This window comes from Ceratotherium simum, chromosome 3 (genome assembly GCF_057802395.1).
Source record: "Ceratotherium simum simum isolate JZ-2026a chromosome 3, ASM5780239v1, whole genome shotgun sequence".
In the NCBI taxonomy this organism is placed as follows: Eukaryota; Metazoa; Chordata; class Mammalia; order Perissodactyla; family Rhinocerotidae; genus Ceratotherium; species Ceratotherium simum.
In genome coordinates, this window is record NC_141902.1 from 67597413 (window position 1) to 67608525 (window position 11113).

General features: G+C 59.9%; 1 protein-coding gene across 1 annotated transcript; it reads right to left on the bottom strand.

Annotated features, from left to right (window-relative positions):
* Window positions 1-206: 206 nt before the first annotated feature.
* On the bottom strand, window positions 207-10606 carry LOC147917600 (taste receptor cell protein 1-like). The gene is given in 13 exon segments (XM_087429079.1): window positions 207-210; window positions 736-812; window positions 986-1281; window positions 1466-1611; window positions 1749-1807; window positions 1919-2043; window positions 3956-4095; window positions 4393-4457; window positions 4896-5026; window positions 5178-5335; window positions 6637-6698; window positions 8252-9810; window positions 10564-10606. Coding segments are annotated over 13 exon segments (2865 nt in total).
* Window positions 10607-11113: the final 507 nt, after the last annotated feature.

The window sequence follows — 11113 nt, forward strand, 5'->3', positions numbered from 1 at the left end:
CTCAGCTGGTCTCCCTGGTGTGGGTGGGTGTCCTAGGAGAGAAGAAGCCCCCTTTGCTGTGTGACCTCGGGCTGGTGCCTTGCCCTCTCTGGCTCCAGATTCACCTCTCAGGGTTGAGACACTGTCTGGAAGGCTGGGGGCAAGCCTGGGGGAGAAGGAGAGGTTTGGAGTTCAGGTTGCAACAGAGGGAGCAGCAGCAAGAGGGGTCACCTGGGGGTAGAGAAAAGGGGGCAAAAGCCAGGAGTCAGGCAGAACTGTCTGTATGTACCCTGAATGGTGCTGCCTGCCCTCCCCTGCATCCATCTGGCCCTGGGGTCATGGGGGAAACTGAGTTGGGGCCACATGTGTCCCCACTTCTTCCAGGGCCTGTGGGGAGTTGGAGGAGGCATGCACCCCTCTGTAGGTCTCTGTTTCCCCTTCCCAGTTCTCCTGTCACGTGGGTCCCCAGTTCCATCTCTGTCACCCCACCCCCGCCCCCGGCATCGTTTCTAAGGGTTGTGGGCTGGCAGCCAGGAGTGGGCTGGGGCTAAGTGGGGCCTGTCTGGAGGATTCCACTTGACCACCCCTGGGTCATGCCCCATGGCAGAGGAGGTGAGCTTTTTGGGCATCTTGACTTCACCACCCGGCTCTGTCGACACCCACTGGGAATTGTTTGCATGAGGCTGGGGGGCAGCCCCACCCACAGAGTAAATGCCCCAGGGGAGCACCTGTCTGGAAAGGGTCCTCGGGGCTCACTGGGTGCGGCTACTCCAAGGGCAGGGCTTCAGGGCTCCCAGGCCGAACGCTCCAAAGCAGGCCCTCTGCTTCAGCACCTGGGACAGGGAGGGTGGGGGTCACTGGGGTCAGGCCAAGCCTCCTGGCTGGAGACCCCTCAGTTCCAGCTGGTGGGTTCAGGTGAGGAGTGAATGGTAAAGCTTGACTCAGAGGGTCAAGGGCCCAGCTTACCCTCCAGGAAGGAGCCCCGCTGGCCCAGCCAGCCACTCACCAGGACAACGGTGAGTGCAATTAGCAGGAGGCCCAGGACGATGAGAGCCACAGCATAGCTGGGGATGGAGGTGTCAGGCTGACCTGAGGCTTTGGAGCCGGGGGTACGTGGAGCAGAATGAGAAGACGAGGGCTGGTGTGGGTCTCCATCCTCCCAGACCACAGACCTCTGAGAAGGCAAAGCCAGGCCTGCAGAGAAGTCCCAGGCGCGGGGTCCTGGCTCGGAAAGCACTGCAGGAACAGAACGTGGGATCTGGGGCTGCCTTGGAGGGCTCCCAGGAGGAGGGAGGGCCAGACCTGGGTCTTGAAGGGCAGCCAACTGGGGGCTAGTCCAAGAAGAAGCGGGAGCAGGCGGGGGAGGCAGCCTTCAGAAGAAGGGCAAGCAGGGGCAGTAGGGAACCAAGCCTGAGGGAGGAGGCAGATAGAGGACACAGACAGAGGGAAGGGGCCTGCAGAAGGAAGCAGCAAGCGAGGCACTGACCGAGGTCTGGGAGGACCATCTCCACGGAGAGGCCCTCAGCTTCTTACAGGGTGTGCAGACCCTGGAGCACGAAGTCCTGCACGAGGGCCTGGCGGGGTGCAGCCCTGAAGAAGGCGGCGCTCACCCTGGCGGTCAGCGGGTCCAGCCTGGCGGGAGGATCATCAGGGGCATCAGGGGGGCTGGACAGCCTGGGGGACTCGGGGAAGTCATCTTTTCCAGCCTCCTGCCCACCCCCAGAGTCCAGCCCTGAGCCCTGGGTCACCCAGAGCCACCATGGACTTACTGGAACTCCTCTACCACCACTTGGCCAAAGTTCCACAGAGGTCTGAGGACAGTGGTCAGCTGGGGGTCAGGAGAGGAGGAAGAGGGTCACAGCTCTACCAAAGCCTTGTTGGGTCCCCTCCATGAAGCTCTGATCTCCTGCTCCTCCCTCCCCTTCGCCCACAACCTCACCCATCTCGTCAGCATCCCCCGAAGTTCCTGGGACTCAGGGCTGGTTTTGTCTTTCAAGGCTGTGGTGAAGGGTTGGTCCAGGATCTGCAGCCACACCTCATACAGCACCAGCTCTGCCTTCTCCCCTAGAGTGATGGGGGGTATCAGACTAGGCCCTCCTCTCCTGGGAGCCCTGGGATAGGACCAAGCCCTGCCCCACAGCTGCACCCCTCCAAGGCCTGATGCTCTCAGCCGGTGGTCAGCCAAATCCAGTCCGAGGCTCAGTCCAGCCTGCTGCCTGTTTTTGTATGGCCCGTGAGCTAAGAATGGTTTTCACATTTTCAAATGGTTGAAAAATATCAAGACTGAGTAGAATAATATTTTGTGAGCCGTGAAAGTTGTGATATACAAATTCCCGTATCCATCAAATGGTACACGTGCACAGCCACGATCGCTTGGTTATGCATTGCCTGTGGCTGCCTTCTCTCTCCAAGGGAGGAGTCTGGTAGTGGTAACAGCGATCCTAGGGCCCACAGAGCCTGAAACGTTTCCTATCTGGCCCTCTACACACAGGGCCAGACCTACCTGCTCTGATCTATCTAATGAGATAATGATACCCACCCTGCTCACTCCCAGAGTTGATGTAAGTGAAGCAGGAGGTTCTGCTGATAATTCAACTTATGCCTTTTTGCGGTTTTTTTTCTTCTTTTTTGAGGAAGATTGGCCCTGAGCTAACATCTGTTGCCAACCTTCCTTTTTTTTTTCTTCTCTCCTCAAAGCCCTAGTACATAGTTGTATATCCTAGTTGTAGGTCCTTCTAGTTCTCCTATGTGGGACGCTGCCTCAGCACGGCTTGATGAGCAGTGAGGAGGTCCATGCCCAGGATCCGAATCAGCAAAGCCCAGGCCACCAAAGCAGAATGCACGAACTTAACTGCTATGCCATCGGGCTGGCCCAACCTTTTTGGTTTTTATTTTTACCTTTCTGTGCTCTGGTAGGAGAAGTGTAAGAAAACCGTGCCCTGGTAGGGGGTCATTGTAGGGCTCATGGGCATAAACAGTGCAGCCCTCCTTAAGAGGGCGGGTGGGCACTCTCATGTCTGCTAACAGGTAGGTTAGGCCCTCTGAGCTTCGAAGGCTGAAGAGAAGACATGCCCCGGTGCTGGGGGCCGGGTCCCTGGGAAGGTGGAGAGAGAGTAGTTCCAGCCTGCGGAGGGCAGAGGCCCAAACCAATCCCGCTGGTCCCCAGGAACAGCTGTGTATGGGGACTGCAGCAGGGCTGGGAGCCAGCACGGTAAGTGGACCAGCACCTCCCATGGCTGACTGGGCTCCTAAGAGCAGCTCCAGGCTGCGTAGCCAGAGTGGACTGCTTGGACCCAGAACTCTCCTAACCTGGGTGTTGAACTAATGCCCTATTTGGGTAGCACAGCCTGCATAAGTCTTCCTGTGGGGTGAGGCCCTAGAGGAGATACTGGGCTTCCTGCAGATCTGGTACTGGGGGGAGAGCTGAGCACTTTTGCCCCCTGACTTGGGGGGACAGATCTTGTCACTTATATGAAGATTAATCGAGATCCTGGGCAGTAAGAGAGTTGGCTGGACAATCCTGTCTCTCCTATCTCAGCTTCTCATCTCTATCCAGCTCCCTAACCAAGGCTGTATACCCGATGTCTCTCTGTGGCCCCGGCCCATAAGTATTTGTTGTTGAAACAAAATTCTGTCCATTCTCCAGAAGAGGAACACTGAGGCCCAGAGAAATTAAGAGGCTGCTGGCCAGGGCCAGCCCCATGGCGTGGCGGTTAAGTGCGCGCGCTCCGCTGCTGGCAGCCAGGGTTTGGATCCCGGGCTTGCACTGACGCACCGCTTCTCCGGCCACGCTGAGGCGGCGTCCCATATAAAGTGGAGGAAGACGGGCACAGATGTTAGCCCAGGGCCAGTCCTCCTCAGCAAAAAGAGGAGGATTGGCATGGATATTAGCTCAGGGCTGATCTTCCTCACAAAAAAAAAAAAAAAAAACCAGAGGCTGCTGGCCAAAGACACAGAAATCCCAGCCCTGACTCACCAGCGGCCGTGATGCTGGACTTCTGGAGGGTGGGATCCATTACATTTCGGGCCAGGTGATTGGCCAAGCCTTGGGGGCGGGTGCCGATGGGGGTCTGGAACTTGTATTCGATGTAAATGCCCACCCACTGGTCGGCATTACTAGGGCAAGTACAAGGGGAGAGTGCAGGGGTCACAGGCTCTGCCAGCACATGTTTCTAGAAGCAAGCATCCAGCCCCCACTGGCGCACCCTCAGGCATGGGGCTCCCTACCTCTTAGGCCAGAGCTTTACGCAGCTAGCTGGAGCTACCTGGGACAAAGTCCTCCCCTGGGTGGCCCCAAACCCCTGCCTCCCACATCCTGGCTCGGAGTCTGGGGATGGAGCTGCCCCCTCTGTCCCAGAGCGGCCCCCGGGAGCGGAGCAGGCAGGCTGGGGCAGGCGGGAGAACCTGACCCACCTGAAGAGGAGCAGGGGGCCTTCCAGGGGATCCACCTTACAGAATCTCGACACCGTAGGCGTGACCTGTGGGGAGTCCTGGAGGTCAAGGCGGCATGGGAGCTGTTGCTCCTGAGACCCAGCGTGGGGTGGGGCCAGTGAGGCGTGACCCTGAGAGTGAGCATCTCCCCAAACGCTGCGTCCGGGGCGCCTCACTTGCTCACCCTCGTGCTGGCCCTGGGCAGGATGTCCTGTTACAGAGCCTGGCCCTGTGCCCCCTGGGACAGAGCAATCACCTCCCTCAGACAACCACCTCCACCCCGGGGCAGGGCATAACCCTTCAGGTGGGGGCCCATGGGGCAGGGCTGTGTGCCCTCCATGCCTGCCTTCCCCCGCAGTGCCCCGACTGGGTGCTGCCCCCGTGGAGTCTCACCCCGCCCCTCACCCCCAAGCCTTAAAGCCAGCAGTCAAGGGTGGCAAAGTGTGTGTCCTATGCCTCGGAGGGAGAGCAAGAGGCCACTTCACCTGTTGGAGGATCTGCTTTCCCAGCAGGACAGAGAGGGTAGAGCTGGGCACGAGGAGCTGGGGCGAGAAGGGCCTCATGGCCGTGAGGCGGATAATGATGGTCTCCAGGGCCAAGTCGGTTAGGTTGGACCCTGCAGAGCCACGGATGGGAGTTCAGGAGGCTCCAGGAGCCACCACACCCACCACACCCTGCTTGGGGCCAGGGCAGGAGTTGGGCCCCTCTTGGGACCCCCTCCGCATTCCTTGTGGGCCGGCAAGGAGGCATTGGGGGAGGAAGCTCACCATCAGAGGCAAGGCTGCTGTCATCCAGGGACAGGTTCCCCAACATCTGCCCCGCAGCCTTCACCGCGCGGTACAGAGGCCAGAGGACGTCACGGGCAGAGGGGCCCGGGGCATGGCCCCCAAACACAAGGGAGGCAGTCACAGCTACAGAGCCAGGCCTGCGGACAGAGCCACATCCTCATTGGGTCCAGTGGGGGCAGGGAGGGCTCTGGAGGCCAGATGGGGACCTGTGGTGTCTTGAAGGGGAGATGTCCATTGGGGAAGCCACGGTCTGCACAGAAAAGAGCCTCTCTGGGTGATTCCCTGCGTGACATCACCCCTCCGGTCCTCAGCCACCTCCTCGGGAAAATGGGGATAATGACTTCTTTCCTGGAGGGTTGTGTGAGGACTAATGGTGCAGCCAGCAGAGCACAAAGCAGGTGTCAGGGAAAGCAAGTTCCCTTGGACACCCCAACAAGCTGGCTCTAAGGAACACTGTGAATCCCACCCAGGGAGAGCCTGCGGCAGGGTTACCCAACCAGGCTGCTGAGCTCTCAGGAAACCAGCCTGAGCCAGACTGAGAAAAACATCGTTGGCTGCATCACAAGGAGCAGGGGCTCTGGAGAGAGGGAGGTGACAGGCCTAAGGAATCTCCGAAAGCCTGGGGGAGAGGGACCAATCGGCCAACCCCGGCAGCCTGGTCTCAGCACAGGGTTGAAGGAGTTTGTGGGGGGAGACTTGGAAACAAGCAGGCTCAGGATCCAGAATTACTTTCCATCATCCCTCCCCTGAGTATCAGTTTTGCGCTGTGCCATCCTGGGGTTGACAAGACAAAACTTTTAGATCCAGGGCAAGGAAGTCAGAGAGGGAGATTTCAGTTCATTAAAAGGAGAAACTTTCTAACCAGCTAGGAGCAAGGCCTAGAGACGTGGTGATAGTAAGCTCCCCATCACTGGGAGTAATCAAGCCTCTAAATTCCTGCATTGGGAGGGATTTGGCTATAGGACTCAAGGTCCACACTGAGCTCGCAACTCAAATGGGGTCTGTGATGATTTGGACCTTCTCACCGTTTCTTATGAGATTTCAGGGCTGGTATCCCCTGGCAAATCCGGCTTTGGTTCTCCCCCAGCATCCCGAGAGGCTCAGAACCAGAAAGGGCCCCACCCTAGGGGATTTGTGCCTGTTTACATGTCATTTACAGGCCTCTGGCCCCAGGGAAGTGCCCTGGCACCCCTGCCCAAATCCTGCAGCTGGAATTGAGGCTCAGAGCAGGCAGGAGGTCACCTGAGGCCACACAGCAGAGCCAGTGGCAGAAGCAGATGTGGGCCTCCTGCCTGCCCATCCAGGGCTCTTCCTGGCCCCCCGAGTTGCTCCTGGACGTGGTGGAGGCCAGGCAGGGCTGGACAGTGCTCTCGCGGGCTGAGAAGGCACAGCCTGGCTGGCAGGCAGGCGGTGGACTCTGAGTACCTCACTCACGCACCTGAAGAGCAGGACGCTGACACCCTCAAAGCTGGAGAAGGCCTTGTGATAGACGGGCTCGAGCTGAGGACGAAGAGGCATGTGAGGGCCGTCACGGGTGTCCCCACTTCTCGGCAGCATCAGCTCGCCCTCGCCCACCCTCATTATCTCTGGCCTGGCCCCTGCAATGGCCTCCTCGCTGACCACCTGCACTGCCTGGGCTGCCAGAGATCACCTGCCGATTGCCCTCAACTGAAAAACGCAGGGGGCTCCAGCTATCCCGCAAACACAGCGCCTACCTAGGCCTTTCCTTCTCTGCTGTTTTCTTGAAAATCGCTCTCCAATCCAATGGTCCTGCATCCCCGCAGCTGCCACCATGGCCCAGACCCGACATCTCTCACCTGGACGACAGCCCCTCCTCCTGACTGGTCTCCTTCCCCACTCCGTCCCCTGGCTCATGTGGTTCTCCATACACCCCTCTCCCCTGTGCCCTCGGCCTCAGTCCACCTTTTTGCCTCAGGGTCCCTGTGCACGCTGTTCCCTCTGCCCAGAAAGCCCCTCCCCGTTTCATCTGCTGCCTTCTCTCCACCTCAGTTAAAACTCCCCTTTCTCCCCTCACCCCTGCAACCTAATCAGTCTTCTGCTCATCCTGTCTGTGACATCTCCTCTATGGAGCTTGTCACGACCTGGATTTGTTGGATCATTCTTTTTCTGGCTGTCTCCTCCTCCAGATGGCAGGCTCCCTGGGGCCGAGGCCACGCTTGCTTTTGCTCACTGTCGTTCCTCAGCACTGAGCACAGTGTCTGGTACAGTAGGCACTCAATTAGTTATATGAGCAAATGAATTAACTGAGCGAATGAACTAACGGAGACTCAGAGTGCCCCCAGGAGTGACAGGCGAGGCCAGGGCGCGTTCTCTATCCGTGGTTCCGAGGCTGAAGGTGGGTCTGGTTTTGGCTGTGGGAACTCGGCCTCCCTCTGCTGGGGTCGAGGGCCTGTTGGTCCCTGACGTGTCTTGGGCAGAGAATGCCAGGGGCTGCACACTGACTCCTAGTCTCGTGCCCTGTGGACGAAGTTTCCACCCAGGAGAGTCCTCTCTCCACACCTGCTCCCCGCGAGTATTTCTGCCTGGGCTCTCCCCTCCTGCTGGAGCAATGCGAGGCACAGGGTCTGGTTTCTACTTCTTAGGTTCCCAGCTCACCACCCACATGCTCCTCCCCACACCCCGGGAGAGGCACGGGGTGGGTGTTGGATCGTTCATTCACTCATTCAGTCAACACTGCCAGAGCCCCTGCCTGTGCCCAGCTGTGGGCCCAGGGGCCCTCAGGGAGCTCGTGGTCTGGTGGGAATGGCAGGCGGGGGCAGGACAGCGTGGGAAAGGCAGCCTCATGGGAAAGACAGAGGGAGGGATGCTGCCTCTGCAGGGGCCAGGGGTCTGAGTCATCAGGGGAGGCCTCTCCAGGGAGGCGGCCTTCACCAGGCAGAGAGGGCAGTGGAGGGTGCGAGGTGGTCCAGCGTGAAAGAACAGCACGCGCCAAAGCACAGAGGCGGGACTGAGCAGGCGCACTCAGAAGGTTGGTGGCGGGGGGGACAGGCTGGGCTCAGTGCTCCTGAGCAGGTGGAGGAAGAAGCCCGCACCTGGTGTCGGATGTTTTCACTCAGCAGCTGGTGCTCTGGGGAGACAGGGTTCCTGAGCGCCACCGAGAAGGCCTCATTGGTGATTCTGAAGGTCACGGAGCGGGTCACACGACCAGGTCCTGGGGAGGAGGCTCCTGAGTCCTGCAATGAGGCAGCCTGGCCGGGATGAGGCAAGGAAGAAGACTGGGCGGGGGCAGCATGCCCAGGGACCCTCGGACAGCCAGAGAGAAGACCGAAGTCACATCTGAGGGAGAGGGTGGCCAAGGGTGTTGGGCTGGCAGGGACCACCGGCCCAGGCTGCACTGTCCACTGAAGAGTGGCTGGCCCTGTAACCATCTGGGGTGGCAGGGCAGGCGGGGGGCTGGGAACATTGATGAGAAGGCCTGTGGTCATGGAAGGGGGCACAGACACAGAAGGGTCCAGAGAGGCTCTGGCTCTGGGGGTGAAGGGGGAAATTGGGGCCAGGACTGGTGATGTCATTGACTGAAATGGTGGTGGTGAGGAAGATGTTGGTGACAAAGACGGATGTGTGGGTGATGGGGATGAGGGTGGGGATGACAGTGGCAGTGATGACAACTGTGAAGAGGGTGCTGTGGAGGGCAATGGCAACATGAAAGGACCACTGGGCCCTGGGCCCAGACTGGACACCAGACCGTTTCTGGGTGACCCTGAGCCCACTGTGAGGGCTGGGGAGGCCATGTCCAGCCCTGACCTCCCTGGAGCTACCAGGGGAAGAGGCTCTGTGGCAGCCCACATGTTAGCCGTCGATGTAGACACAGGTGGGCCCTGGGGTGCTGAGGACACGGCTTCCTCTGGGGCCCTTGGAGACAGAAGTGAGGAGGCCCCAGGCCTGAAGTTGCTCGCCCCTGATGTAGATAGCTTCCAGGTCTTGAGGCTAAAGATGGGCCTGCTCCTGGGCCAGGTCAGCAGTTGTGGGGATCCAGATGTGGGTACAGGAGTGGTGGGGGCAGGGGGTGCGCCAGCTGGCTGCCTGGTTGGTCCAGAGGTGACAGATATCCCCAGGGATGCAGGGGCAGGAGCATGGACTGTCACGAATGACCCAGCGACCTCACTGGAATTTGGCCAAACCCCAAGATGCCCTGGGCCAGGAGAAGCCTGCGACGGTGATGTGGCAGCAATCTCTGGAGAACCAGCAACCAAGATCTCCTCTTCAGATCCAGCCACATAGGACGCTGGCTGGGACTTGGGGGCCCTGTGGGCTGCGGGCTCGGCCACTGCCGATGGAGCTGGTCCGGGTGTGGCCCTGCCTGAGGCCCCAGTAGTTCCCAAACCAGCAGGCTGGTCCGAGTGGGGATCCAAGACCCGGGGCAAGGCTAGAGGAGCTTCATGGTCCCCAGAGGTCCTCGTGCTGGGAGTCCCCCCTGCCCTCTCAGCTGAAGGACAGGCTCCAAAAAGGAATGACACCAAGGGTTTTGATGACAGGATTATCTTCTCTCTGCTGCCTTGCAAAGCAGATGTGCCAGAGGCCAAGGGAGACGGTTCCAGGCCTTTGAGAGCAGGAAGAAGGGGCAGAGCAGAAGCCGAGACCACAAGGGCAGCTGCAAACCAGGAGAGGCCTGTTCTGCCAGCCACCCTGTGGGGTGGGATTGGCCCACAGCCTCTCAGATGCCTGCCTCCCTGCCACCTCCCTCCTTTAGGGGTCCTCAGGAGATCCAACCCTGGCCCCAGCTCAGCTCCCAAATCACTGAGCTACCCTGGGCAGAAACCTCTCCTCTCTGATCCTAGCCCACCAGAGACAGGGGAACCCTGCCCTGCCTCCCAGGAAGAAGGACTGTGAGGGTAAAGGGGCATACCTCAGGGTCCCCCTCTTCTCTCTCACCCCAGCTCCACCCCACACCGGGCTCCTCCCCAAGGGAGGTCTTCACTGCCTGGGAGCTCGAGGGCCCCCGGAAGTGCTACTCAACCCTCCACCAGGGAAAAAGGCTATTACCTTACCGCAGTCCCAGAACACCCAGGATGCTTGGGGGGTGGGGGGTGGGGCGCATCTCTGAAAGCCTTGGGGGTTAATACCACACCTGTCTACAAGTGTGCAATGAGCCCCCTGGGGGGGCCAGCCCTGTGCCAGGCTCCTCCAAATGGGTGACCCTGAGTACCCTCAGGGGGCTGAGAGGGGGATCCTGGTCCCATTCTGGGATCCCCCAGGCTGACTGAAGCCAGCCTGACAGGAGGACAAGGCAGGTCAGCCCTGACGTGGAGCCATGGGCGTTCACTGAGGAGGGGCCCCCACCCCCAGGTGAACGGGTGGGGTCTGGGACAGGACCCCAGGGCCAGCCTGCCCCACCTCCACTTACCAGCCAGGAGACGCCCAGCAGCCAGGAGCCATCGCCCACCCATGCTGCAGGCTCCTGCTCAGGCTTCCGAGCCTTCAGAATCAGGCGGCAGACGCAAAGACACGCTCTCAGGTCTCCCTTCAAGAAAGCATTCATTGCCCAGCTGTGAGTTGTGGTTGGCCGACAGCCTCCAGCTACTCCCTGAGCTGCTCCGCCCGGCCCCTTTGAACAGGTCTGCCCTGAAGCTCGGGCACAAGCCCCTGCCACCCTGACCCACCTAGTGGCCTCCAACAAAGCCTTTCTCCTCTTGGGCTGCAGACTCTGTTGAATGGGGAGCTTTTGTGCCTGCCCCACAGCCTGAGAGGTTATGGGCCTGAAAACCTATTGAGGCAGAGCTGAAAGTCCTGTCCAGTCTTCAGATGTGAGGTTGGGGGGGCTCTTCATGGAGGTGGTGAGGTTTCAATGGTGGTGATGGTCCGGGTGGGGGGGTGGCGGTGGTGACGGTGGCAGAGTTGTGATGATGGTGGAGGTGTTAACCCTGGTGGGAGCTCTGTGTGCCCAGGTGGGATGG